Source organism: Lissotriton helveticus, chromosome 6 (genome assembly GCF_964261635.1).
Source record: "Lissotriton helveticus chromosome 6, aLisHel1.1, whole genome shotgun sequence".
Taxonomy (NCBI): Eukaryota; Metazoa; Chordata; class Amphibia; order Caudata; family Salamandridae; genus Lissotriton; species Lissotriton helveticus.
In genome coordinates this window covers 151,865,776-151,893,243 of record NC_136067.1, presented here as the reverse complement: position 1 = coordinate 151,893,243, position 27,468 = coordinate 151,865,776, and the positions used below count along the sequence as shown (strand labels likewise).

At 43.0% G+C, this 27,468-nt stretch overlaps 1 protein-coding gene across 4 annotated transcripts in view; it reads right to left on the bottom strand.

Annotated features, from left to right (window-relative positions):
• Positions 1-27,468, bottom strand: part of CLIP4 (CAP-Gly domain containing linker protein family member 4) — a 370,258-nt gene that overhangs the window by 80,318 nt on the left and 262,472 nt on the right. For all 4 annotated transcript variants that reach the window (XM_078647520.1, XM_078647522.1, XM_078647519.1 and 1 more), the window contains exon 9: positions 26,120-26,254. In XM_078647520.1, the coding sequence (XP_078503646.1) occupies positions 26,120-26,254 (135 nt within the window). The remainder of the gene's footprint in view (positions 1-26,119; positions 26,255-27,468) is intronic.

Sequence of the window (27,468 nt, the reverse complement as noted above, 5' to 3'; positions counted from 1 at the left end):
AAATGGTGAAAATCCGTTCAGTAGTTGCTGAGAAAATATAAAAATAAAAGTTTTGATTTTATGGCCGAGGAAGGTTTGCGAACCCTCCCGACCATGAGCTTTATTCTACATGGCTGTCAACACTCCAAACCAGATAGTGTTGGAAGCCATCTTGCAACTCAGTAGAACTGAGCCACAAGAAAACAGTAAAACAAAGGGGAAAAAAGAAAAGGGGGCAGGGTAGAAACACCCTGAACCCCTAGGCCTGCTTAGGGGTCCCACAGGGACACCCAGGACCAACAAAAGCATTTTTTCTTTTTAAAATGTTGGCAAAATGTGCGCTGGGTTTGCAAATCTCGATGAATTTTTTAAAAAAAATGAAGCGAGGACTCCCGCGCTTTATTTAATTGAGGCCCCCGGGTGGGCCAGGTCCCGGGGGCATTGCCAACAAATATATGCGAGGGCTGCGTGCCCTCCAGCAGCCCCGGGGACCGCCACACCCCGGGGCTTGCTTTAAATCATGTGCAGGAGGGCCCGGGGCTTCCATTTTAATGTGTGGGGGGCCTCCAAAGCCCCCCAAGCCCCTGGGACCGCCACCCCCGGGGTTTTTCTTAATTATTTGCGTGGGCACATGGCCCCCTGCTGCCCGGGGGACCGCCACCCCCGGGGCTTTTAAAAACAACAAAAAAATAAACCTGTGTGGGGGGCTCGAGCCCCCCACACGCCCCAGGGACTGCTACCCCCCTGGGGCACTTATACCTGAAATGCACCCCCGAGCCCCGGAGACCACCACCTCCCCTGGGGATTCAATCACATAGGGAGGGGGGGGCCCTCCTGGAGCCCTCCATGGCCAGCTCCTGCAGTGTCCCGGGGTGTCCACCCCCGGGACACTACTGTTTGCTATGACAGGGCGGGAGCCGTGTGGTTCCCGCCGTGTCATGCCATCCAACTGTCATAGCAAACTTGCTTTGGATTTTGGAAGTGAGAGCAGGGAAACCTGCTCTCTCTTCCAAAATCCAAAGCAGATTGCGTTTCCATACGGAGAGCTGCATGTTAGCAGCTTCCTGTGTGGAAAAGCAATGCCGGCTCCTGCAGGAGGCGGGGAGCCTGCGGGACCGTGGGGGCATTGAGGCTCCCCCCCCCACGGTCCCCAACGGATAGAGCCGGTCCCGGGGCTAGAAGTGGCCTGGATGGGGGCCACGCGGCCCCCTACCCCAAAAAAAATAAAGGCCGGCCCCGGGGGATGGGTTTCCCGGGGTCAATAGAGGCCTCAGGAGGCGGGGGCCTCGCAGGCCCCCTCCTTAAATAAATACATATATGTGGCCATGCTCCAGAGGATGGGGACCCCAGGGCCGGAATTGGCCACGGGAGGGGGGCCCACGCGGCCCCCTTCCCGTTTATATATTTTTTTGTATTTTTAAAAGGGGTTAGGCCCTGGGGGTTGGGGTCCCCAGGGCTCCAAGAAAGAAAAACAAAGAGGGACCACACAACCCCCTTCTAAAAAAATGTTGTTTTAAAAGACTGGCAACTCTGCAAACGCGCCCTGTGGCGCGTTTTAGGATGGGGAATTAATTCCCCTTCAATACTGGGGGTCCCTGGGGGCCAACTAGCCCACCAGGTACCTCCAGTATCTGCCACAGGGCTGCCTTGCAGAGAGGTGGTCCGAGGCCACGTCCCTTTTTACTCCTCTCTGCAACTCAGCTCTGTGGCGCTTACTGGAGGTACCTGGTGGGCTAGTTGGACCCCAGGGGCCCTCAGGACTCAAGGGGATTTAATCCCCCAATTTACAATGCACCAGGGGGCGCGTTTGCACAGTGGTGCAAGGAGGGGGGCGTGGCCTGATTTGACAAGTGTGCAAACGCGCCCTGTGGCTTGATTTGAGTTGGAGGATTAAGTCCCCTTCAATCTTTAGAGTCCTTGGGGGCCAACTAGCGCACCAGGTACCTCCAGTAAGCAACAGGGATCTGCGTTGCAGAGTGGTGGTCCAAGGCCACGCCCCCTTTTTATACCACTCTGCAAAGCAGCTCTGTGGCGCTTACTGGAGGTAGCTGGTGGGCTAGTGGCACTCAGGGACCCTCAGGATTCAAGGAAACTTAATCACCCAGCTTTAAATCTCGCCACAGGGCGCATTTGCACACGTGTCACATCCACATGGATGATGTCATCAGTGATGTCATTTGAGATATCATCAGTGATGTCATCAGTGATGTCACATTGTCATGAATGATGTAACATGTGACGTCATGAGCAGTGCATTGAGGGTGCGTGAGTTATAGTTAGCTGAACTAACTATAACGGTGAGTTTTCTATGGTTTTGTAAGAGTGAAATGTCCAGCTAACTATAACGTCCCTGAAACCTTTGTTTTTTCAGTGAATATATATATAATGTAAAACTACAGAATCTTTGTCCTATAATTGTATAACATGCCTCGTAAAATGGAATGTGATGAAAAACAGCTATAACATATACCTAGAATGAGGGATGTGAGGTGATTCATCAGAGTATATCCCCAAAGAAGGGATATGAAAAGAAAAAAAAGAAATTTCCTCTATCTGAGGGATGCGAGAAGAAACAGCTGCAGTGGCCTATTAATATGGGGAGATGTAAGGAGAAACAGCTGCCAAAAAAAGGGATGAGCAGAGAAATCTTACCACAAAGGATCACTGAGGCTACTCGCGAGCAATGTGACGGAGACGAAGTTCATGTGATAACGAAATATGCACTGTGTTGTTGAGAGCTGATCCAACTCAACACGCTTACCTTTACCTCATCTGAAACAGAATGTCCAACTTTGTCTAAAACTCAACCTAACTTACCTAGGAAGAAATGTTCCTATTCGCTAACAACAACAAAAAAATGTTTACGTCTGCATAGACTGGTGCAGCTGATAGACCTAGGTATCAGGCTTCTCTCCCTGGCTGACACCCAACATTATATCACTTATATTCCCCCTGGACACAGACCTTTGCTTCAGATAACACATTGCCTGTATAACCTTGAGTTTATTGTTCAGTCCTCTCACCAAGAAGGTGAGACCTTTCCTCACAGATGCAGACATCAGCACAAACGCCCAAAGGCCTGATCCTCTCCCACTTGCTCTACGGTGTCCAAGACACCACATAGGCCTACATACTGCAGCATACCTCTTCAAAGGCCTGAAGAAGTTTAACATCAATCATACCCCTAAAGGAATGCACCGGCCCCCCTCCAGGCCTGAACCATCTTCATGGCAAACTGCATCACATACAAGACCATAAGAAACAGAGCCCTGGAACGATGACAGAAGATAAGGACCACAGGTAAAAGCCAGGTCATCACCAGGCTTGAAACAAAAAAAATGCATTGACAAAAACATGCAAAAGGCTTCTCATGTGCACTTGTCATGTATTCCTATAGGTTCTGAATCGATCCCCCTATTCCTGACCCTATTCTGGTTAAACTAACTATCAAGTTAACTAACAGTCAGCCCATGAGGCAAGAAAAGCCCCCATGATGCAGATACCGTTATCTGACGCAGTCACACTACGGCACAGGAACGTGTTATCTGATTAGGTCATAACGCTTGAGATCTAATTAGACAAGCGACATTCCTCCAGTCCCTGATAAGGCATACGACGTTCTCATAACAAATCAAACCTATGACAACCTGGAAAATCCGTGCGGCCATTGTTTTGATTTCACAGAGAACTTCAGTAAAAGAATGTGCTAACGAGCAAGTCGTATGACATCTTTATTGACGTATCTATGTCCATCCTTACGTCAATCTCGGCACCTTTAAGGTATAAATATTGCCGATCTTGCCCTATGCAAACACACGCGTGGTGACGAGACGGAGCAGCCATACTTGCCGAAGCCCAGAAGCAGAGCAGACCCCGCTGGCAGCAGCCCCGCCTTCCTGACGCGCTGAGAGACGCGCTGCTTTCTCCTGCCGAGAATCCAGCACCGGCGTTTCTGGGCAGCCCTCGCAGGCAGCCTGGAATATCGAGAGCAGAGAAAGAGATACCATTCCTCATTCATCCTAACTTCCAGGTACAGAACTGAATAACCCCTCACAGAGAATTCTTTAGTTATTCACTTGGCAAAAACAAACTTAACTTAAACTGTAACTTTCTATTCCCGCCCACGCATTAGACTTAGGTCAGGTACACGGGGTAGGCGTATTTAGAAACACCAGTTGAGTACGTTTAGTCAAATGTATATGTGTATGTAAATATATTTTAATCATTTTAAACATCATATGGCTCAGAAACCATATCAATGTTTCTACAGTATTATTTTATACTATTGCTTTTAATGTATGCACTTTACTTAACTATAAGTATTGCAATAATATCGATCCATTTCTCTTGTACGAGAAAAGAGACTGATCAATAAATAACACCTTTTTATTGAGCACGCCCGTCTCTTCCTTTTCTCTACAATCTGATGAGACTAAGAATGCACGTACTGACTGAGTAAAATAATTGCCTTGTGCTCACACGACTCTGGAGATACACTCTTGATTAGGGGAGAGCAAAGTTGTCATGTTCTATGGTTGTCAGAAACTAAATCCCTTCTTGTCTAATCAGGGGAGTTAATTCTTTCCTGAACATTCGAGAAAGTTTCTAGCGAACTCTGAGCTACGCTGGCAAACCCAAAACTTAAGTCTAGTATCGACAGTAGTAGACCTAGTTAACGTCTGGCCTAGGCCTTTACTGCTCTAGGTATTATTCCAATGCGCAGAGCCTATTGGGAAGATAGGAACTACACTACATGGCGCCCAACGCGTTTGGAAAGGGCGATAAAACTAACGTAAGACATTTAGAGTAACTCAGTCGTGCTTTCTCACTCAGACCCCTTTTCCCAAATACTCCAAAGACGTTTGGAGTGGGTGAAAGGTAATATCCTCCAAAACCTCGCAGGAGGGAACTCCTATGTAAGGTTCTTGGTATAGTCAACGTTGAAGGATACACTGTTCCAAAATATTGTGCATCTAATCTTTGTTCCATAAGAAACCTGATCTGCAAACAAACATAATACCATCCTGTCGGTAAAATGGGAGACAGTGATGAAGAAAGAGAGGCAGTTAGATTAGCAGCTGAAATAGCAGCAGCTGATACTGCAGCACTAGATGCGGACGGGGATATAATACTCATCCCGGTCGCCAAAAGGAAATCTATAACCTTAAAACTTATAGAAAATGGACTGACACCTAGAGGTGGCACAGTCATATTCGTAATTGAGGCACACGAATATCGGCAGACAGAGGTATACTATACATGGATACATTTTCCAGCAGCAAATGCTGTAACAAAGTACTTCCACTATTACAAAATAGAGGTTCCACCCGACATTTACACTCCTTTCGAGGAGGTGGAAGTACCACTCAAATTCCAAGAGCATTTGCTCTTATTTGATGGCGCCCTAATACATAATAATCACATCACCAGGCTCGGTCCTTTAGGTAGACCAGGAGCAACGTGGCCGGTCTTAGCCGGATACACACCACACCCAGACATGGAAGGAATGTCTACAGGAGAGCTGTTAATACAGCTAAAACAATTACTAAAAATTCATAGACAATTAGTCCAGTATGTAATGCGGACTTCAACAATTCAGCCAGCGATTAAACTTCCACAGCTGACCCCTCACCAGGGGAACACAAATAAAATCACACCACAGAACATCCAATCCTGCCTAGGTAAAGTTCCGGCTAAACGGGAACAGATACCATTCTGGTTGGCACAGAAAATCACCCAAATAGAGGCGGTGTTTCCTGACACCACCCCGCTAGAAAAACACAGGATTCTGACTATATGTCTCCCAATGGGAATCGCACCACACATAGAGGACTGTGACACTTGGGGTACAGTCTTTGCTTCAATCTACACAAAAACGCACGATGTTCCATCCATTTCGGTAATACCAGATGTGCTAAAACAAATTCAAGATGAATACGGTCCAGAACCAGCTTTAACTCTTGGTATGAAATTACTGAAAGACTTCAAGCAGGTCTCGGCTATATTATTAGCCAATATAAAAGGTGAAGCAGCAAACGTGGCGATCCGCCAGAGGTTAAAAGAGACAGATATAGCAGACCAACCAGCTGAAATTGCCAGAATCATAGAAAAATCCTATGAAGAACTAGGTAGAGATAGTTTAGGTGGAATACCAGTAAAACCGCAACTGACTGAAAGTCCAGAAAAAATATTTTTTAATAATAATTCACCAAAAAAGAACTGGGATGGAAACAAACAATCCAATCCAAAAGAAAAGAAATTCCAGTCCCGAGGAAGGTCTCCTAGGCGAAGGGAGAAATCTCCGAACCAGAGACACAGGTCACCCCAGAGTGACCCCTCTGGGAAAAGATATAACCTTAGAAATAGGGATAATATTAAAAAACCTGATAGATATCAAGACATTGATACACGTCCCTCTCAATCTTTTCAGACTTCCTCGCAGAAATCGGAAAGAAGAGGACGATCAGAACAAAGAGAAGAGCACGCCAAGTCCAAAGACAAGGAACCTGCTCAACAAAAAAAGAAATTACAATTTCCAAAAAAGAAGGTAGCCAGTATCAAGGTAGTTAACAATGCCGAGAATACTGAGGACACAACTGAAAAACGGAGAGTGGGCTCAGACAATGCTAGACAGCGCAGCAGAAGTGAGCATAGCTCGCAAAGTCCTTATGAATCATCTGGAGACAGTGGACACGAATGAATATCTTCAAGTGGAAACTGCAGACACCAGAGTTAGCAAACCCCACAAGATATACGAGATAACATTACGTATAGAGGGAGATAAGACTAGGAAAATAAGGGGACTATTTTGGGATAACCTCTCCAAGGGTTATGACATCCTTCTAGCTGAAAAAGACTGGCCACCAGAGTTTGTCAGGGAGTGCCCTCATGGCGAAGAAGTAATTATGCCTGCCTTCTCGAATCAAATCTCGATTCATAAAAAATACACACTTGCTAGAAAGTGGGCAGTGGCCTTAGCACCTGCTTTATATAAAAATCATGTAGGATGGGATGAGGATTCTCCTCCTCACAAAATCCAGTTAAAATCACAACCTACTGCACAAAGGCAGTACCCAATTAAGCAAGAAGCTAAAAAACAGGTAAATGAAATACTAGATCAGCTAGAATACCAGGGGGTGATTGAAACTTGCACCTCACAAATGAACAATCCTTTGTTTCCGGTCTCCAAACCAGACAACTCATATCGTCTAGTTTTGGATTACCGACACCTTAATACATGTTGCAAAACTTTTGCAGTGCAAAACTCACACAGTGCTGCACTAATGAATAACATAGTGCGCAAAAAATACAAAACAACCTTGGACATCTCCAATGGATTCTTTTGTCAAAACATAGCACCAGAGAGCAGATATTTAACTGCATTCTCAGTAAATGGCACTCAAAAGCAATTCTGTCGGTTAGCCCAGGGGTACAAGAACAGCCCGGGGGTATTCTCAGCGAGAGTAACAGAATTACTGCAACTATATGATGATGAAGCATTATCTTATGTCGATGACATTTACTTAACAGACGATGACTTGGATACTCACTTGAAAAGAGTGAACACCATAATACTTGGGTTCGCAGCAGAGGGTTACAAATTCAACTTTAAAAAATCCAGAATTGCCCATCTGACAGTCCTATTCTTAGGATATGAGTTATCAAGTGAAGGTAAAAGCCTGGCAGACAATTTCCTAGAGAAATGTGCCGTAATCCAAGCTCCTAAAACACTAAAAAACCTACAGTCAATTCTAGGCTTCCTAAATTTCGGAAGAACATACATTGCAAATTACGCAGAAAGGGTCAAACCCCTTTATGATCTAATTAAACCAGACTTTAAAAGATCCAATTGGACTCAAACACACACAGAAATTTTGAGATCCTTACAAACAGACATGCTAATTAAAACAAAATTAGAAACACGTGATAACACACGCAATCTTGTGATTCGAGTCATCCCAGGGAGATGCGGATTCACATACCTAACCTCTAATGAGGGAGAAAAGGTACCAATTGCATTCAAATCACACTTGTACACAGAAGCTGAACAGAAATTCAGTAATACAGAAAAAATCATTCGTGCAGTTCAAACCGCAATAGCTAGAGAAAAAGACATAGCTGACGGTAGACATATCACAGTCAGAACAGCAGAATCAGCCTTTGAGGCACTAACAACACCGTGTAATTTACCAACAATAACATTGAATCCGGAATGGATACAATGGGTGAATTCAATCACAACGGACAAAGTATACTACTACTTTGATCCAGATCTAGAAGAATTAAAAAATCTAAAAAATGAAAAGACGTATCCTCTGCCAATCGACATTCTGCCTCTACGACATTACGCCTGTGTAATCTATACAGACGGACATGCTCAACCCTCCGTTTGGGGAGAACAAGCATACAACCCCACATGTGAGATTACAAAAGAAGTGTGGCGCGGAGGTAAACTAAGACCTCTATTAACAAAAACACACTCAGTAGAAACTAATTCAGAACAACAAACTGAAATAATAGCATTGAAAATGGCGCTAGATAATGCGGATCGCGAATTCCCGACACTTATAGTGTCAGATTCATATTACTGCGTCAAATCATATAACAAGGATTTGCTGACATGGATTCAGAACGGTTACAAAGATGACACAGATGCACCAATAAAGCAGAAATTGCTCTGGGAACAAATAGCTCTTTTACAAAAAGAACTACCAAGGACTCACGTGACACACTCACTGAGTCATCAGCGTGATGGCGTTCACGTTGTAGGGAATTCATTGGCTGAAACAGCCGCAGCGGCAGCCACTAAATCGGCTCCCGTAGTTCGAAAAAAGCGTACATTAAAATACATTGACGGTGAAACAGTGCTGGCGGTGAAAACGTCATCAAAAGGCGACTGCTCAGCGTTACCGATCAACTATCCACTCAATTATACATACATAATCGATGCAAACTCCGTCCCTTTTGCTCGAATCCCTGGAGTGGGGGATAGAGTGATTCCAAACATGGACAGGAGAAGCTTGTTAATCGCAGACGCACATATGGGCGAGGGTCTCAGACACCTCAAACTGAAAGATTCTCTGGAAGAATTACAATCACGGTACTGGTGGCCAGGCATGAGCCTGCATTACACCATGTTTGTAAAAAACTGCCCAAACTGCAACAGAGATCGCAGTGGGGAGAGAAACAGTTTAATACCTCGTCGTATCAAGGCAGATAATATGACCAATAAAAAGCAGGGCTTGCGATTAACATATACAGGCTAGTTTCCACTTATAATGTAGATCACCAGCACTCGGCTGACGTCCGGACTGTTATACAAAGATTTGCGAGTCTAAATGGCATATACGCTAAGAGCATGCTACGTTCGACCACTGTTTTCACTCAAGCCCACCAGCCTGGGGGGAAACATGGCCGAATGAGCACAGTCCAGCGGGAATCTTCTCACTTCCTTCCTGAGGGTACGGGATGGTGTAAAGAAAAAACCAAGGCAGAAACCAATCTATAATGGAAAGGATATTAGGTTCGGGAGCTGGGTGGGTCAAACATCTAATAAGTGTCCAACGTAGTCTAAATAACTTGCCAAGAAATTCTCTGAAGGGATTCAGTCCGTACGAATTATTATTTGGAACTAGAATGATTATCTCTGACCTCGACAGTCAGACTTCAGTGGTTAAAGAAAAAAGCTTTGATGTCAAAGACCGTTTGGCTATTTTGCAGGACTTAAACAAAACAAGAAAAGACCTGAGCAACATACAGTTGAAACAACAGCCAACAACCTCTGAAGAATCACCACCTGTCCCAGCAAGACCTGTCTGGATTCCAAAAGTCGGGGATCTAGTCAGGGAGAAGATCGCGGTAAAGAAGGAATTTGGGCCTTCTTACAGAAAAGCAGTTCCTGTCTTGTCTGTCAACGGGACAAGATCAGTTGTACTACCGCCACTTGCTGGTAAAAAGGAGAACCGAGTTGTATCCATCGACCTGGTAAAACCACAACATGTGGCCGATAACAAACAGTAGGCCAAGTGGACTCCCAATAAGTAGCAGAACACCAAGGTTTGCTACCAGTACAGAGGTCCTAACAAAGAGGCTCATCACATTCGAAACGCCTACAGAAGAACAACAAGGACTATGCAACGATGCAATAGAACTCAGACCTCTGAAAACCCAAATAAAAACATTTAGCAGAGACACACCAATCTACAATGAAGTACCAAGTGAAAATGCAAGAAACAAAAATCCTGAACCAATTGGAACAATTGACAGAACTGCATCCGGCTACTTCATCAACTTCGATGATTCCTCTGAAAGCCTCAGTGAATCAAAGACACAGCCATCATCAAAATCCTTTAAAGACAAAGCTAAGGAACTTTTGAACCAACTGAAAGAAACATATCTGATTTCTCCATGGATTGAATTTTGGGTGGGTTTTGGTGCATTTATCCTCATACTTTGGCTCATCATGGTATTAACTTTGGGACGCTTCATTGAGGGAAAATATGCTAAAATGGACACAGCAAGTCAGAACATCAACTTGGTCCTCAAACCACACACATCTTCACACGTCGAGAAAAGAGAACTTTCTTCAGCCAACTTCACAGCCAATCCTATACCTGGTGGGGTAGCCTGGGACAACACTGACTATGAAATTTATGGTCCGGTCGAGATCCTGAAATATCCACACCAAATCAAGATCTCCTTGAGTGACTTTGCAAAACCAAACTCATTTGCTGATGATTGGGACTTCGAAAGCATTAATAACATGATGTCTGACTTAGTAATGTCTGCTAAATTTACAAAACATGATTATTTGCAAGGTTCTACAAATTATGATAGTATGTATTGCTATAACCACTATGGTAACCATTTTTTACATACATCTGCACAACCTAGAAATGTTTTAAATTATAATCAATGGGAACATTGTGCAACACCTCCAAAAGGGAGCTCAAGAACCGTTTACGACAAATATTCATATTTTTCAGGTTTTAACACAAGTAATGCTGAAACATTTTATTTTAAATTGTCAAACAAGACAGGGATGAAAACCATGATAACCAACACAAAGTTGATATATTCAGATTCATTCTTCGAAGAAATGAATACTTTTGGATTTGATTATTGGGACAAAAATGTTGATTTGAAAAGTGTTTGGGGTACAAAAGAATGGCAAGTACAGGGTTTAGAAGCTTTGTTTAGAGCTTGCATGATCCCAGAACAAATGATATTTTTAAATGACACTGTTCAACAAACCACCTGTCTTGGCCTAGCCAAAATCAAAGATTTAAATAAACCGTCTATTCCAAAGCCAACAATGTTTAGCAATAGCTCTGATACGGATGAAGAGATAGACGTAAACCATATATTAAACCAAAACAGAACACATCCTGATTGGAAACAATGGTTGATCTGGCCCACAGATACAAATAACTGTCAAGACAGATTCCTGAATAAAACACAGGGGTTCAAAATGACCAGGCCAGACCCTAGATATCCCCAAAGACATCACCCAGGGATAATAACAACCTACAGTGTGGGCAAATTATGCCTTCAGTGGCTACAAACTTCCACACTGCCTGAAATTAAGCAACACCTAACTTTACTTACTGATGGTGCTGACTTGCGTGATTTCATAATGGGACCACGCAAACAGCGTCAAAAGCGTTTCATAGCAGCCTCTGTATATGCAGCATACAATGAGGCCTTGAAGGTTAATCAAATTGAAACAGCAGAGAGAATACGGGAAATTGACCGTATTAATTTGGAAAAATCACTTTCTGTAGTGGACAATGGGTTAATGACTCTGTCCTCCAGAATTTTTTCTTTGGACAGCATTGTGTCTTCAGCAATCGATATATTATCGCAAGACTTACTGTTATTACAACATGGTCAGTCACAATTGCGTTCTATTGTACAGCTTGGCTGGACGTTACAAAATCTGCGTTCAGGCTATGTGCCTTGGCGTTTAATCAACCGAACGTCACTATTCCAAATCTTTAACCTTACTGATAGACAAATCGGTATGGCGCAAAAGGGTGCTGATTATACAATCTTGAGCATTGAAAAACTAGAAAGATTACCAATGACAATGTCGGAACGACCTGTCAGTTATGTTATGTTAAATAATTTATACCGCGCACGTACACCGAAACGGTTTCTTGGCGCAGTGAATGGATAATCCACGGAATCATAAATATTCCAATCTCAACCTTCAGGTTTCAATACTGCCAAAAATATATACAGGCTGGCATGTACGAGAAATTGGGGAAGGGGTACCTTAAAACAACTTGGAACCTGCCCTATTCACATGCATGTGTCAGTAATAAAGGACAGAAAGTGTTTCTTAGTGGCAACAATTGTGCTATGTCACTAAGCGGCACGCTTCTGTGTAACGGAATTAGTTTGCATGGAGCCTGTGAATGGAATTCATACAACCTTTCATGTCACCAGCAAGGCGCACCTGCAACTGAAATAGAACCATTCTTTCAAAGACTCTATAATGGGAGTTACATTCTTATTGTAGACCGCAAATGTTGTAGTCTTATGCCCGGGACTCCTTATCTAGTCACTACGACTGCGAAGGTCAAGTGCTGTGGACGTTCTTTGTTCCCCAGCTCCTTTCCAGACAGGGAGGCAAGGGCATGGCCCAATTTGAAAATTACTTCTATTCGAATAGATACTTTAAGCAGAATGAAAACAGTGCTTCTTCAGACGCCTACAAGGCTCTCGTCATCGAAAGAACCGTATGATCTACAAGTCGCAAGGACGACTGCAGAGATACATACATTATTATCAACTAATTCCCCCGTACATTTCGCGGAAATCCTGAGCGAAATCTTAAATATTTCTGATACCACTGGGGTCTCAAAGGTATTTAAGACAGTATTTTCGATGGCATTAACACCATTCAAAGCCATACTGGGTATTTTTCCAGATTTCGTCCATTCGATTTTTGGCGGACTTCCCCTGATCCTGGGACTAATTGCAGGAATCCTATTCTTAGTCCTTATTTTTCGTTATGGCAACCCATGTCACAGATCAAACTCTCGCGACAATGGAAGAAACAATCCTAGCCATTGGATACCGGGACCGGATATCAAAAATCCTGGGACTCTCCCGGCTTAGAGACCTGAACATGACTTGGTTTCTATCATTTCGACCAATGTGGCAAAGATGTGTTTTACCTGTATTGAGATGTCTGCTATGCGGAGAAGAATGCGTGTTAGACACCTGTCTGACGCTACAATCGGATGCGCCAGTGGATGCAGATACATTGTTGGTTCCTACCAAGGTTCACGCTTTGTGCTGCCCTCAAAGGCTGCCAATCCTGATGACGGCATTCGTGGAATCTTCACCACTACGATTGAAGAGTAGTGAAGTTCAAGATGAAAGCAGCATTGATCAGGTACGACCTTCTGTCAGCAATGCGAATCAGAATGTCAATGGAGACAATCATGCGCACGAATGCATGGTTACACCTATTTCCGACTTAGTGGAACTTTCCCATGAAGCTGTTGACAGTTTTTTCGAAAGCCTTAATGATATGATGTTCTCTCCAGAACAGAAATAGAGACTTTTGAGCAAGCTCGCACACGGCGTTCCCTGAATTCGGCCTTCAACTTTAAAAATAAAGTCACATGAACAATTTTTCCCACCAGTTCACGGACAGCAATTTTTTAGCAGCCCCAAATTATTTTTTACAAAATTTTCGGGACACTTGTCTTCTGCTTAAAGTAAGAAACTATTCCTAGAGAACTAAGATTTCTATTTTTAGATACTTTATAAACTTTAGTTGCCCGATGGTATGTTCACAAATATTTTATTATGTGATGAAATGGTCTCGAACTTTCTTTCTGTATAGCCATATTAAGAGCCATTTCATGTGTATTTCTCATATACCAAATAAGCAATAATGTCTACAAATGCGTGTTTACTTTAGCGTTTAATTCATAGCTTAAGTGCATACAATATATATGACTGCAATTTTTCAGTATATTTGAAAATTTCAAAATGCATTTATGTATTTTGGGGTGGTGAGGTATACACTATACTCTATAGTATGTTGTACTATGTTATACTATGCATAGATTAGTAAATATGACCATAGTTAGCGTGGAGTGGGTGTCATGTATTCCTATAGGTTCTGAATCGATCCCCCTATTCCTGACCCTATTCTGGTTAAACTAACTATCAAGTTAACTAACAGTCAGCCCATGAGGCAAGAAAAGCCCCCATGATGCAGATACCGTTATCTGACGCAGTCACACTACGGCACAGGAACGTGTTATCTGATTAGGTCATAACGCTTGAGATCTAATTAGACAAGCGACATTCCTCCAGTCCCTGATAAGGCATACGACGTTCTCATAACAAATCAAACCTATGACAACCTGGAAAATCCGTGCGGCCATTGTTTTGATTTCACAGAGAACTTCAGTAAAAGAATGTGCTAACGAGCAAGTCGTATGACATCTTTATTGACGTATCTATGTCCATCCTTACGTCAATCTCGGCACCTTTAAGGTATAAATATTGCCGATCTTGCCCTATGCAAACACACGCGTGGTGACGAGACGGAGCAGCCATACTTGCCGAAGCCCAGAAGCAGAGCAGACCCCGCTGGCAGCAGCCCCGCCTTCCTGACGCGCTGAGAGACGCGCTGCTTTCTCCTGCCGAGAATCCAGCACCGGCGTTTCTGGGCAGCCCTCGCAGGCAGCCTGGAATATCGAGAGCAGAGAAAGAGATACCATTCCTCATTCATCCTAACTTCCAGGTACAGAACTGAATAACCCCTCACAGAGAATTCTTTAGTTATTCACTTGGCAAAAACAAACTTAACTTAAACTGTAACTTTCTATTCCCGCCCACGCATTAGACTTAGGTCAGGTACACGGGGTAGGCGTATTTAGAAACACCAGTTGAGTACGTTTAGTCAAATGTATATGTGTATGTAAATATATTTTAATCATTTTAAACATCATATGGCTCAGAAACCATATCAATGTTTCTACAGTATTATTTTATACTATTGCTTTTAATGTATGCACTTTACTTAACTATAAGTATTGCAATAATATCGATCCATTTCTCTTGTACGAGCAAAGAGACTGATCAATAAATAACACCTTTTTATTGAACACGCCCGTCTCTTCCTTTTCTCTACAATCTGATGAGACTCAGAATGCACGTACTGACTGAGTAAAATAATTGCCTTGTGCTCACACGACTCTGGAGATACACTCTTGATTAGGGGAGAGCAAAGTTGTCATGTTCTATGGTTGTCAGAAACTAAATCCCTTCTTGTCTAATCAGGGGAGTTAATTCTTTCCTGAACATTAGAGAAAGTTTCTAGCGAACTCTGAGCTACGCTGGCAAACCCAAAACTTAAGTCTAGTATCGACAGTAGTAGACCTAGTTAACGTCTGGCCTAGGCCTTTACTGCTGTAGGTATTATTCCAATGCGCAGAGCCTATTGGGAAGATAGGAACTACACTACACACTCTGGAGATATGGAACAACATCTGATAAAAATCACGACTGACCCTTTTCTCCTGCAATTCAGAAAGGATGTGAAGACCCAGCTCTTGGAGAACACTACACCTCTAGTTGTTAGGGAATCAAACATATAATCGCTATAAACAATACTTGCCTCCTTGAAAACATGTTAGAATTTTAATTCAGAGCTCCTGTCCATATTCAGCGCTTCGTTGCTCTATACTTAGGTTCATGCACTACACATACCTCGTATAAATATAAACAGACCATACATAAATACAGAGGGCTAAACTTTAAATCAAAATACCTTCAGTGACACAAACGTTGATTTACCATAAAATAATGGGAAAATGGAGGTATGACTATGTGTAGTTAAAAGAAATGTGGCTTGTGAGGAAATCCATTTTTTGGTCATGAACTTACCATTTTATTTTTTCTGAACATATTGATTTTGACCTCTGTAATAGCAGAAGGTTGCAAATATGCACCACCAATGTGTGCTCAACTTTGAAAAAGAAAAACATGTGTACCCTAAAACTGATGTGGCTGAAACAGTGTTAGTACAACTGATTATAAGCAAGAGTGTTGCTGCATAAAGTTCACTCACGGGGTGTAAGAGAGAGGGAATCACTACCCCCACTTATAGCCTAAAAGATAACTTGTGCTCAAGAGTTTGTTTCCTACAGCAAGCTGCAAAGCTTCCCTTTAAAAGAACACCATAGATAAACAAAAATATACTTTGTTAACTTCTATTAGGAATACTCTACATTCTTCAAATCTGCAGCGAATAGGCAAACCACTATAAGCAATTCAATGAAAGACTCATTTTTTATTACATTTTTGAATACATTTCTTCAATTATCAGGTTTAGTTTGCTGAAGTTTGACTCCAGTACCCAGCAATAGATCATTCACATGCGTAGCTTTTCATACCTGATCTCCTTTGGGACTGAGGGAAGCCCACAGAATTGAAACCTGCGTAAAGGCATTCAGCATAAATATATCTGTGAACAGCTCAATACTCTTATGATGCTTTGAGGACCTTCCTTAGTCCCATGGAGCCAAACTCAGTACGGGAGCTAAACTCTGATAGCTCAGAAGAAAAGATTTACCATGAAACACAATGCCATTTAGCATTTCTTAACAGGCCGAATCGCTATTTCGGCTCGTTAAGAAATGCTAAATGTCCTTTTCAGATGTACAAAGCAGGGCCTAAACCGGTCACAATTTGCAATTTCGACCCGCTAGAAAAATTGCGAGCACGATTTAGGAATTGCAAATAGGGATTTTCTATTTGTGATTCCTAAAGCACATGTGCGTAGCATTTCCTAAATGCGAATCAGGCATTTAGGCAATGCTATTACAATCGACTTGAAGTCAATGGTAACAAAGTGCAAAATTAAAAAATGCATTAAAAAATGCCGTTTTAATGTGGCATGAAGTGCACATATGCCCCTAGGACATATGTGCACCTACATGTACATTAGGCACCCTTGGCTTTGTATTTCTTAAATTGTTATTTCCTGTTTTGCCCATAGGCGGGAATGCAAGGGCATTTCCTATTTGTGATTCCCTAATAGTGATTCCTACTTTGTAGCTGAAAGCGATTCCTACTTTGTACTTTTTAGGGAATCTCAAATTATGTACATATCCTTTTGCATTTCTTAAATAGCAATTCCTATGGAGTCGCTATTTAAGAAATGCAAACTGGAAGCTTTGTTCATCTGGGCCTAAGTGTGAGAAACTGGGCCGGCCTTTAGAGGACATTAAGGGAGAGAGGCAACTGGGCAGAAGGGAATAAGGCTGCTTTCCATTTTTTTGGGTGATGGAGTTTGCAATAGTTTTTGGAAGTTTTTTTCAGAAACATTGCAAATCCTAGGTGACGAATGTATAGAGATTTTTAATCTAACTTGCTTAATAATAATTGATGATTACAGAGTGATAATAAACTTTTATTTGTCTTGCTTTACTCGCTTTAGGCAAATAAAGTAAAGGCACCAAAGATGAAAAATAAGGTACCTTACTGCTTGCTGACTGAAGGCATCAGATCTGCTTATCTCTCTGTCTAGCTCCTGAAGACTCGCTCTGAGAGTTAGCGACACTAGTTTCCAGCTAACCTCAAAGGACAGACGATCAACTTGCTTACCCAATGTGTAAGGGTACTGTAAAGGTCCTCTGGAGAGAGTCACTTGTTGCTGGTACTATGAAAGCCCAGGAACCAGTTTTAACTGGATATTTTGCTATGGACCTGAGCTAGAGTTGACAAAGCCTTCCTGCAACTACAACCAATGGACTAGTATTTAAGTAACCATTCTTGATTAGTTCCAGACTTTAGGACATCCAGATACAAAGTTAAAGATCGTTTTTTTATTTTATTAAAGGTGGCACTTTGTTATAACGGCTTGTCCTTCTTGGTACGTCTTTGCTGCAACCTTTGAGGTTACTGAGAGTCAACTCAGCAGATATACCCGACTTTGTGGGGCCCTTCTCGGCTTCATCTTCCAGTTTTACCTCGCTGAAGATTTTCAAGCTCTGAATCCTTTCTAAGCCCAGAGGAAGCCTTTTTGGCTGGGACAAACCATTTCTCCACCACTCTCCATAGCAGGCAGCCATGAAGAATGCGTAGAACCAGATCACTAAGTCTCACTGATTAACAAAGATTTTTATGTTCGTTTATTTTTTTTAATGGAACACTTTTGCTTTTAGGAAAAACTCTTGATCCCAGCATCAATTCAATTAAATTCTATCCTGTTTTTATACCGATGGTCACTTTTATACATGTATAATTTAAGGTTGTGATAAACCAAATAAAGTTCATCTTTGAATTGATCCCAGCATCAGATTTTTTTTATTGTTATTGTATTTTTTTTAATACATTTCTCATTTTAGCTCACTTGGTTTAGAACTTTTAAGTTGAATATTTCTTAACTGCTTCGTTGTTCTGGTGTTGTTACAAATGCAACACACTGACTTCTCTGAGGAAGGTCTTGCTTCACGAGCCAAGCTTACAGGGTGAGGCAAGCATTCCTCACAGAAACCAGTTCATACTTTTAGGAGTCAGACTTTGGGGGGGGGGGGTATTTCACAGCTCACATCAATATTGTGGCCTCTCTGTCTTAACAATCCATTTTATACAATCTTGGTGGCCTGAAAATTAGAGTGCTCCGGTAGGCAATCAGGGGGAAGGTGTAACATATGGAACTTTAATTAGAAATGACAAAATGTTGTGTCTTGATATGGATTTGACAAAGCATCGTGATTGGGCACCTCATCCTAAAATGGCTGCCAGCAATAACCGAGCCTCTGATTTCTGTCCACAGTATGAAATGACGTTGGCACAGATGCTCCTGCTCAGAGTATGCACCCCCAGTGGTATACATTATAAGATGCAGCTGAATAAAAGTAACACAATGAAATGAAATGCACAAATACATTGTAAATCACTGGGTAAATGTTAAGAAACGCAATCAATGAATCAGCAGTACCACATGAAGTTTTGTGATTTGACTATTGCCTCTTAATCATTCTGTGTATCAAACATTTTGTCTGCACTAAGCTGGTATGACTGTGAACACCTTCGATGCATGTGATGCATGTGACCATAGCTGCCAAGGTTTCAGATTGCTTATGAGTGGCATTTCATAATTTCAGTGTAATTATGAGCGACATTCAACTACTATGAGTGACACTTACTCACGAACAGTATAATGTCACCCACACTTGGGGGCTGATTTCGATGTCGGACGGACCCGAGTCTGTCTGACATCGATCTGGAACTGGGACCGACCGACCTCCTGTCGGCGGTCTCAAACCAGCAATTAGGATGCGACTGAAACTGTTTGGTCACAATCCTATTCTTTATGCTCTCATTGTAAAGAGCTGAGGTGCAGTTCATCCATGCACCCTGTGGCAGGCACCTTGTCAAGGTGCTGCATCAAAATCGGTCCCTTAGTAGTAGCATGGCACAGCCAACAGACTAGGTTGGACACCTGTTGCTGGCGAGGCTGCAGAGAAACAATCAATTAAACAAAGATTCCTTGCCTCGGCCAGCCTGCGCCTCCCTGGCTGGCAATCAATCAAATTAATGGCATGATCAGATCATGATAAATTGACATGGTCTGTCCAGGCTCTCTGCCACGGGGACCCCAGGCCGACTACAGGATGTGAGAGGTGCCCCAGCGCGGATCTTCTCTCTGTGCAAGTCTCCAATTAAGCCCCCCTTTATTGCAGTTTAGGCTGACCCAGTTTTTGGCATGTATTTAGAAGCTTCCTTTTGCAGCTGGACATCCACATCTAATTGAGACTATGCTTTGAGCAGGGATGATTAGCACATTAATTAGGCGGGTGTGTGGTTTTGTGTTTTGGTCCTCACATTTCTTACGTTCGTTTGGCTTACTGTGATAGCAAGATATTTCTACATCATAATATTTTGAGATTCCTATACACTAGCGACATCTAGTGGAGTTTGAAAAACAGCACTTGGAGCTCAGCTTTTATGCCTTCCGTCCCAGCAAAGACAGAAACTGGAACTATAGCACTTCAGGACACAGTTCTTATGCACGACAATCTCAGGCATTAAAGTAATCCCCACTTCTCTCTGGCGGACAGACACAGCCTATTACTAACACCTACAAGCAGGCCAGACTGGAGGCTACAAAAGTAAGCATAGTAAGAGCTCGTGCAAGGCATCCAGACACATACAAGACCAGCGCACAAAAGAGCGATAAGTACAGAAAAAGATGACACAGGCACCACATAGCCAGCTACTTTCAGACCTAAAGGTAGCCTCTTTCAATGTTAAAGGGCTGAACCACCCGGTCAAGAGGAGGAAAGTTTTAGAGCACCTAAACAAACTAAAATGTGATGTGTGCGTGCTACAAGAAACCAAACTGTCAGCATCGGACACTCAGTTCCTCAGTGCGAAGTGGATAGGGCAGACCCTATGCTCCCCGGCAATGCACAAAAAGAGAGGGGTAATAACGCTGATAAGCAAAAAAGCCAGACTAGTGGTACAGGAGCAACACGCAGACGATGATGGGAGGCTCCTAGTAACGACCCTCAAACGGGGGGAGGAGTCGATCCACATTGCTAACATCTACGGGCCCAACTGTGAAGACAATGCCTTCTGGGAGGACGTTGAGAACAGACTGAGTATGTTACCCCAGGAGGACCTTCTGATAGTAGCTGGGGACCTCAACCAGGTCTTAGACTACACCACCGACAGACACCCACAGAGAGGCACACACGGCGCCCAAGTGAAGAATACACTGAGGAACCTATGCGCCAAACTCCACCTTAGGGACCCCTGGCGACTCCAACACCCAGACACAAGGGATTACCCCTTCTACTCACACCCGCACAACTCATACAGCAGGATCGATTACAACCTCATCTCAACCTCACATACACACCTCATAGACCACACAGAAATAGGCCCAAGAACAATCTCAGACCACTCGCATGTCACCCTAAGCCTCAGCGGGAAACACAACGACCAAACAAGCCGTAGATGGAGATTCAACAGTGACATCCTTAAGAACCCGGCCAATATAGCAGAAATTGAAGGAGCCATAAAAGAATTTCTAGAATTCAATGACACCAAGGACACCGGCAGAGACACCCTTTGGGACGCCATGAAGGCCACTCTCAGGGGTAGACTACTCAGCATCAAAGCTAGAATGCACAGGGAAAGAAATAAAAGAGTACTAGAACTCGAAACGCAGATCAAACACCTAGAAACAAGCCATATAACCAACCTAGCAGACAAGAACACTCTTACTGACCTTGACAGAAAGAAATACCAACTTAATAAGATCTTAAGTGAAAGGGCGGGCATGTGGATAAATAGATATAAAGCCATAAACCTATGCTCAATAAACAAGGCAGGGAAAGCCCTAGCGACATACCTGAAATGCAAGCAGAGACAGCATACAATTGCAGCAATAACAGACACTAATAAGAAATCCCAGACATCCAATAAAGGGATACTTAAGGTTTTTAAAGATTCCTACGAGGGCCTCTACAGAGACGACACCAACCTTAAAGGAGATGGGGGAGCTAACCTCTTAGGTAAACTTACCCTGCCCAAACTGTCCGACACACAAAGATCGTTGCTAGAACAAGATATAACAGGGGCAGAGATAGAAAAAGCGGTAGCAGCGCTTAAGGACAACAAAGCCCCTGGACCAGACGGCTATACAGCAGTGTTCTATAAATACTTTCTCCGACTAATCAAACCCACAATGGAAGAAGTCTTCACACACTGCATTCGAGAAGGTAAGATGACTACCTCAATGACCGAAGCCAACATAATAGTCATCCCTAAAGAAGGCAAGGACGTACAGCATCCGCAAAACTACCGCCCCATCTCACTAATCAACGTAGACTGCAAGTTTTACGCAAAGATCCTGGCGGGTAGATTAAACACAAGGCTTCCAAATCTAATCCATAACTCCCAGGTGGGTTTCCTCAAGAATAGAATGTCCCAAGACAACACGAGACTCCTGTGCCACTTAATAAACCATGCCTCCACCAACGTGGAGCCAGCAGTTATGATCGCACTTGACGCAGAGAAGGCCTTTGACAGAGTGTCCTGGCCCTTCCTTGTGCAATGCATGCAAAGGTTTGGCCTAGGAGAAAACTACATAAGAATGGTGATGGCGCTATATAGCGAACCCAAAGCCCGCGTGGTTGTCAACGGGAGTACCTCTGAACTCCTAACCCTGGGCAGAGGGACCAGACAAGGCTGCCCACTCTCCCCGGCACTTTTTCTACTCTGCCTGGAACCACTCCTGTCCATGATCAGAGACAACAGCGATATAAAAGGAATCCCAGTCAAGGGGAGGACTATTAAACTAGCGGTACAAAAGGGGGTGGTTTATGCCGACGACATACCAATAACGACACAGGACTTGGGCCCCTCGATAGCGGCCCTGATGGCCACCATCGAGGAGTACGCGCAGGTCTCTGGATATAAACTAAATAGGGACAAGTCGGAATGCAAACCCCTAAACGTACACACAACTAGGGCAGTTCTGGGGGTCTCGGGCCTGGCCTGGCAAAAAAACTTCCTAAAGTACCTGGGCCTACACTTTGGTAGGGATCTAAAATCAACACTGGACTACAACAAAAACGCCATGTTAAACAAAATAAAAGGGAAGCTAGACTCATGGTCACCAAAGTTCATCAGCTGGAGGGGCAGGGTGGAAACAATTAAAATGATGATAACACCCATGGTCAACTACCTGCTCAGCATGCTCCCTCTCTTAGCCACAGAGGACTTCCACAAAAAACTAGACAACCTGATCAATAAATTCCTCTGGAGAAACAAAAAGCCCAGGATCAGCCTGCAAAAGTTAAGACTAAACAAAACACTAGGGGGACTCAAACTCACCAATTTTAAAACTTTCCAGACCGCATGCCTAGCCAAGCAGGGGATATTTTGGGTCTCACCCGACCAGGTGTACACACCGGTTTGGCTGGAACTAGAAAGACAAACCATTTTGGGCCTTGACCCTTTAGCGCTAATTACTGCTAATAAACACCCCGAAGAAAACAACATCATATTTAAATACACCAGGAACGCCCTTCTCAAGGTTGACAAAAAGATGGTAAGGAGCATTAAAAACACGAACAGGGAATCCATCTGGCACAATACCAGAATCAAGTACAAGGATAAGGTACTAAACATCAGAGCTTGGTACGAAAGAGGAGTCTCAACGATTAACCAACTAGAAAAAAACAATGCCCCGCTCACGTTCCACACGCTACAACTCTTGCAAAAACTACCAGATATTGAATTTTATAACTTCCTAAAAATAACGGCAGCAATCACAAGAGCAGGTATTAGCAAGGAGGTACCATCAATCCTCCTATATATGGCGAATCTAAATAAGACTGGTCACCAAACATCGCACATATACAAACTCCTCAGCCCGGTAACATCAAAACTAAACACCAAAGCTTTAGAATTCTGGGAAACGCAACACACCAGACAGTTTAGTGAGAAAGAAAAGGCCCGACTATGGACCTCAGCATCCAAAAACAAGGTGTCTCCAACACTAGCCCAAACTAAATTCTGGCTCCTCCACAAAGCATACTGGACCCCGCCCGACTGGCAGCGATGGGGCTCAGAGATAACGACAGATGCTGGAACTGCCATAAGCACAAAGGAGACCTCGCTCACCTTATCCTCTACTGCCCCAAAGTCAAGTCTTTCTGGGACAACATAAGAGTCTTCATAAATACCATAATGGGACACCCAATTCAGTACGACTTCCTAGGGCTAGTAGCCGCCTTCCTGTCCCCCGGAATCGACTCCAAAAGCGATAGTGAGCTAATCGACCTCCTGCTAACAGCAGCGGTCAAAACCGTACTGGCAAACTGGAAGGACACAGGAAAGGCAACCTTTAGGAGTTGGCTGAATTGGATCACGTTCCTAAGAGGGGCGGACAACATAACGGCGGATAGCTCACCACACTCCACCACAAAAGGCGAGATGTGGCTCCCCCTAGACAACTACCTGGGCACGCACAAACCACCTTAGACAGAGACTATTAGCCTCCCCACAGGCCATCACATATGAACGACCACGCCACACTTTCCTGCCCGCTCATCCCTTCTTCTCTTTCCCCTACCCTTCTTTTTCTCTTCTTTACTTTCCTCGCACGAGGGCAGTACGCAGAACGGCCGTGTGCCAATGTACGCCAGTACCATGTCAGACAATGACTGTAACATGCACCTAACTATGTCAACTTTATGCCCACTGTAACCATACGGCGCATAAGACACCAGTACTGCCTTCACTTCACATGTTCTGTTAAAACCTCTTTAATAAAATCTTTTGAAATCTAAAGTAATGCAGGAAAAATACCGGAAATGTGTTATTCCAACGCGAGATGTGTGCCACTTAGCAGGGCTGCGTGACTTGTATACATACAAAATAAAAAATGTATACAACCACATACCGGCAGCACAAGAATTTTTTTTTTTTTTAAAGCTAAGCATTATCAATCAACTTGCCAAGCCAATAAAACAGTGTATATGAACAGATGGGTGACTTGATGAAAAAAAAAATGCTATTTAAAGAACTAATTCTCCGTTTTGTGTGTGGTATTGCAATGGTTAACAACTTATTTGTTCTGCTAGTCCAATTTCAACTGGTCTCGTCTCGTGAGGCAACTTAAAGTATATGGGTCTCTTGACTAAAAAAAAATACTATGGATTTTTATGAAATGGAGGCAATAAGTCACCCATCAATGACGTTGAACAAAAATTAAAGATGTGGCAAAGGGAATCAGTAGGGCAGAGAATCGCCCAGCTCAATAGATTCCTCAGTGGTGTTAACTCAGCACAACAGCAATTTGATTAGATCATTAGAGGTTATAACGAACAGTTTTCTTTATATAGTTTTCTGTAAGTCTCATACGAGTTGAATCAACCCCTCAGCAGTGCTCAGATGCATACACTCCGTGCTGTGTCATACTGCGGCCACCATGGACCTGGGCAGTGCAGGATCTGTTTCGCTCGCCTCAGTGTCCTATCCCAAATTCCTCCCATGAAGGATCCCTTTCCTCCAAGATGTGTTCTTGCTCGAGCAAGCGTACGGAAGTAAACGGTAAGGCCGGATGCGGCCACACCTTTCCCGCAGACTCAGGAGCTGTTTCTGGCCCTCTTGCGCATACGTTGGACACTCCAGTCACGTCACGTTAGTGTATTATGTTGCTACGACTATATCTATAGTTTCTATTTTAATTTGTATCGGTAACACAATCTTTCAACGCATGTCTTTGCTGTATCGAACCCAGGGCCCATCCACTATTTTAAGTGTTAAAAGCAAACACAGTATCTCTCCTCTTCAACCAAAGTGCTACACTGTACAGTACGCCTCCTCGAAGGGCTCACAAACACTAATTAATACATATAAATGCACATCTGACAATTGTTTGCCTTTTATTAAGATGATTTAAATTATTAATTTACATTTATCTATACGTTCCTACTTTTTTATATATTTTCTTCTGGTCACATTAAGTTCTTTGTATTTAATATCAAAACACTGTTAATGATTTTGTGTTGACCTTCTATACATTGACAATCAGTATGCAAAGTGGGCTTTGGCTCAGGGCTCCAGCCTTTTAGGGAGCCCCCTGATAGAGCCAGCTCTGTTCTGCATAGAGTCTTGCCCGGATTACCTTTAATAATCATTAAACAGATTGTTTTAAAACAGTTTTTCCTTTAATTTATTTTTAATGTGGGTGATGTGTGAGAGTCTATATTTCATGGAACATCCATAAAATGTTTATTTTAAATCAAAACGGAATCTGACATATTAGAAATGGAAGGGTGTCACAGATATTATTTGCATTAATATTAGTATGCTGCTCCTGCGTTACGGTATTGAAAACACAGGTCACTATCCCTGAATATTAGATGTACACACATTTAGAATTTGGATGAGGGTGTTTGTGCATGGTCAGTGACCCGGCCAAAGAGAGCATGAAAGAGAGGATATTGGATCATAAATTCAAAGCTGTTCTGCACAAACTTGGTTTGGCCCAGGACCCCAAAAGTACTTAAGATGTCCCTCCCTAAACAGCGTGGTCAATAGAACACACATACCCAGCATGCTTGCTTGTTACTCTTACCTGTATTTACTTTTGAGGTCACATGGGCTACATCAAGTTTCTGTGACCTGCCCGAAGACCGCGCCAACGAATTTTTGGTGAAGGGCTTGGGCACATCTGGTGCCTTCTGAATTTTGGAAAGCGGTGCAAAAATACCTGAAAGAAAATGTTTGGTTCGTACTTTAATAATTAAAATAATATAAGTAAGAAACAGTAAGATTTTGCATGTATGAGAGACACAGAATAGATAAAAGGTATCCTTGTAATATGGTTTATTTTTGCATTGAGACGTTCTGTGACATCACAAACCACGAGGCTGAAGGCAGAGTGCATTGTAAATGTCATCTCCGACACGGCAATATAGGACCATAACACGCTACCCATACTTTATTTCGTTTATCACATGTTTATTTTGGGTACTTAGCTTGAAAAATATGTTTTCTTTAACAAAGGGCACGGATTAGCCTAATGTTGCCAGTGGACACTGATTAAACTAAACTGTTGATAAAACAATGGGCAATGGTGAGGGCCAGAGAATTTATGGGATTCCGGTGCTGCAGCGTATACAGCAATATGATGGATTTGCCATATAATGTGCAGATTTCACAAAAATGTCCCTAGCTCAAACGGATGGCAATATTACTGCCAAAGAAAGCCTCACAAATTTTTCCTATTTTTGCCACCTAGTTTAGAAAACACTCCTGCATAAACTGTTGCTCCATGCCGCAATATCCCAGTAGTCCTACCAATGGTAAAGGTCTGCGGCGTGGCCTGTGAGCTGTCATTAAGGTAATTAAACCAATCCATATTTCACAGGCAATCATGAAATATTTTCCATATTTCACGATTCTCTGCAGAACATGGGTTTTTATACCACCTATATTGGTGCAATAAAAGCACCCAAACATAAGGCATGAGGGGCATTATGACCCACTCAACGTTTTGGCCACTTCCCACACTCAACCATGTTAATAAATAGCATATTACACTGTACACATCTGAACATCCTACATATTACACAGCGGCGGTTGTGGTTTAGCCGCACTTTTCATTGAAAAGGCATTTTTGATTTGCCTGGAACTTTTTTAGCCAGTGGACAGATTTGCTCACAATTTGGAAAATCTGTAGCTTCCGTCTGGCATGCCAATTTTCATGCAGCTACATGCAGGAGAAAAACGTTAATGGGGGTAAAAAAAGAAGTGATTATTACAGCTCCCACAGTACATTGTGCGCACGCCTACAGCCTGAACCGTTGAACAGATTTACACCAAACTTGGCATGAAAGTAAAACTTTACTCAGAAACTGCTTTTGTTGGTTTTATGTAAATCTGTTCAGTTAGTTTAATAGATATTAGCGTTTAAAAATGTTG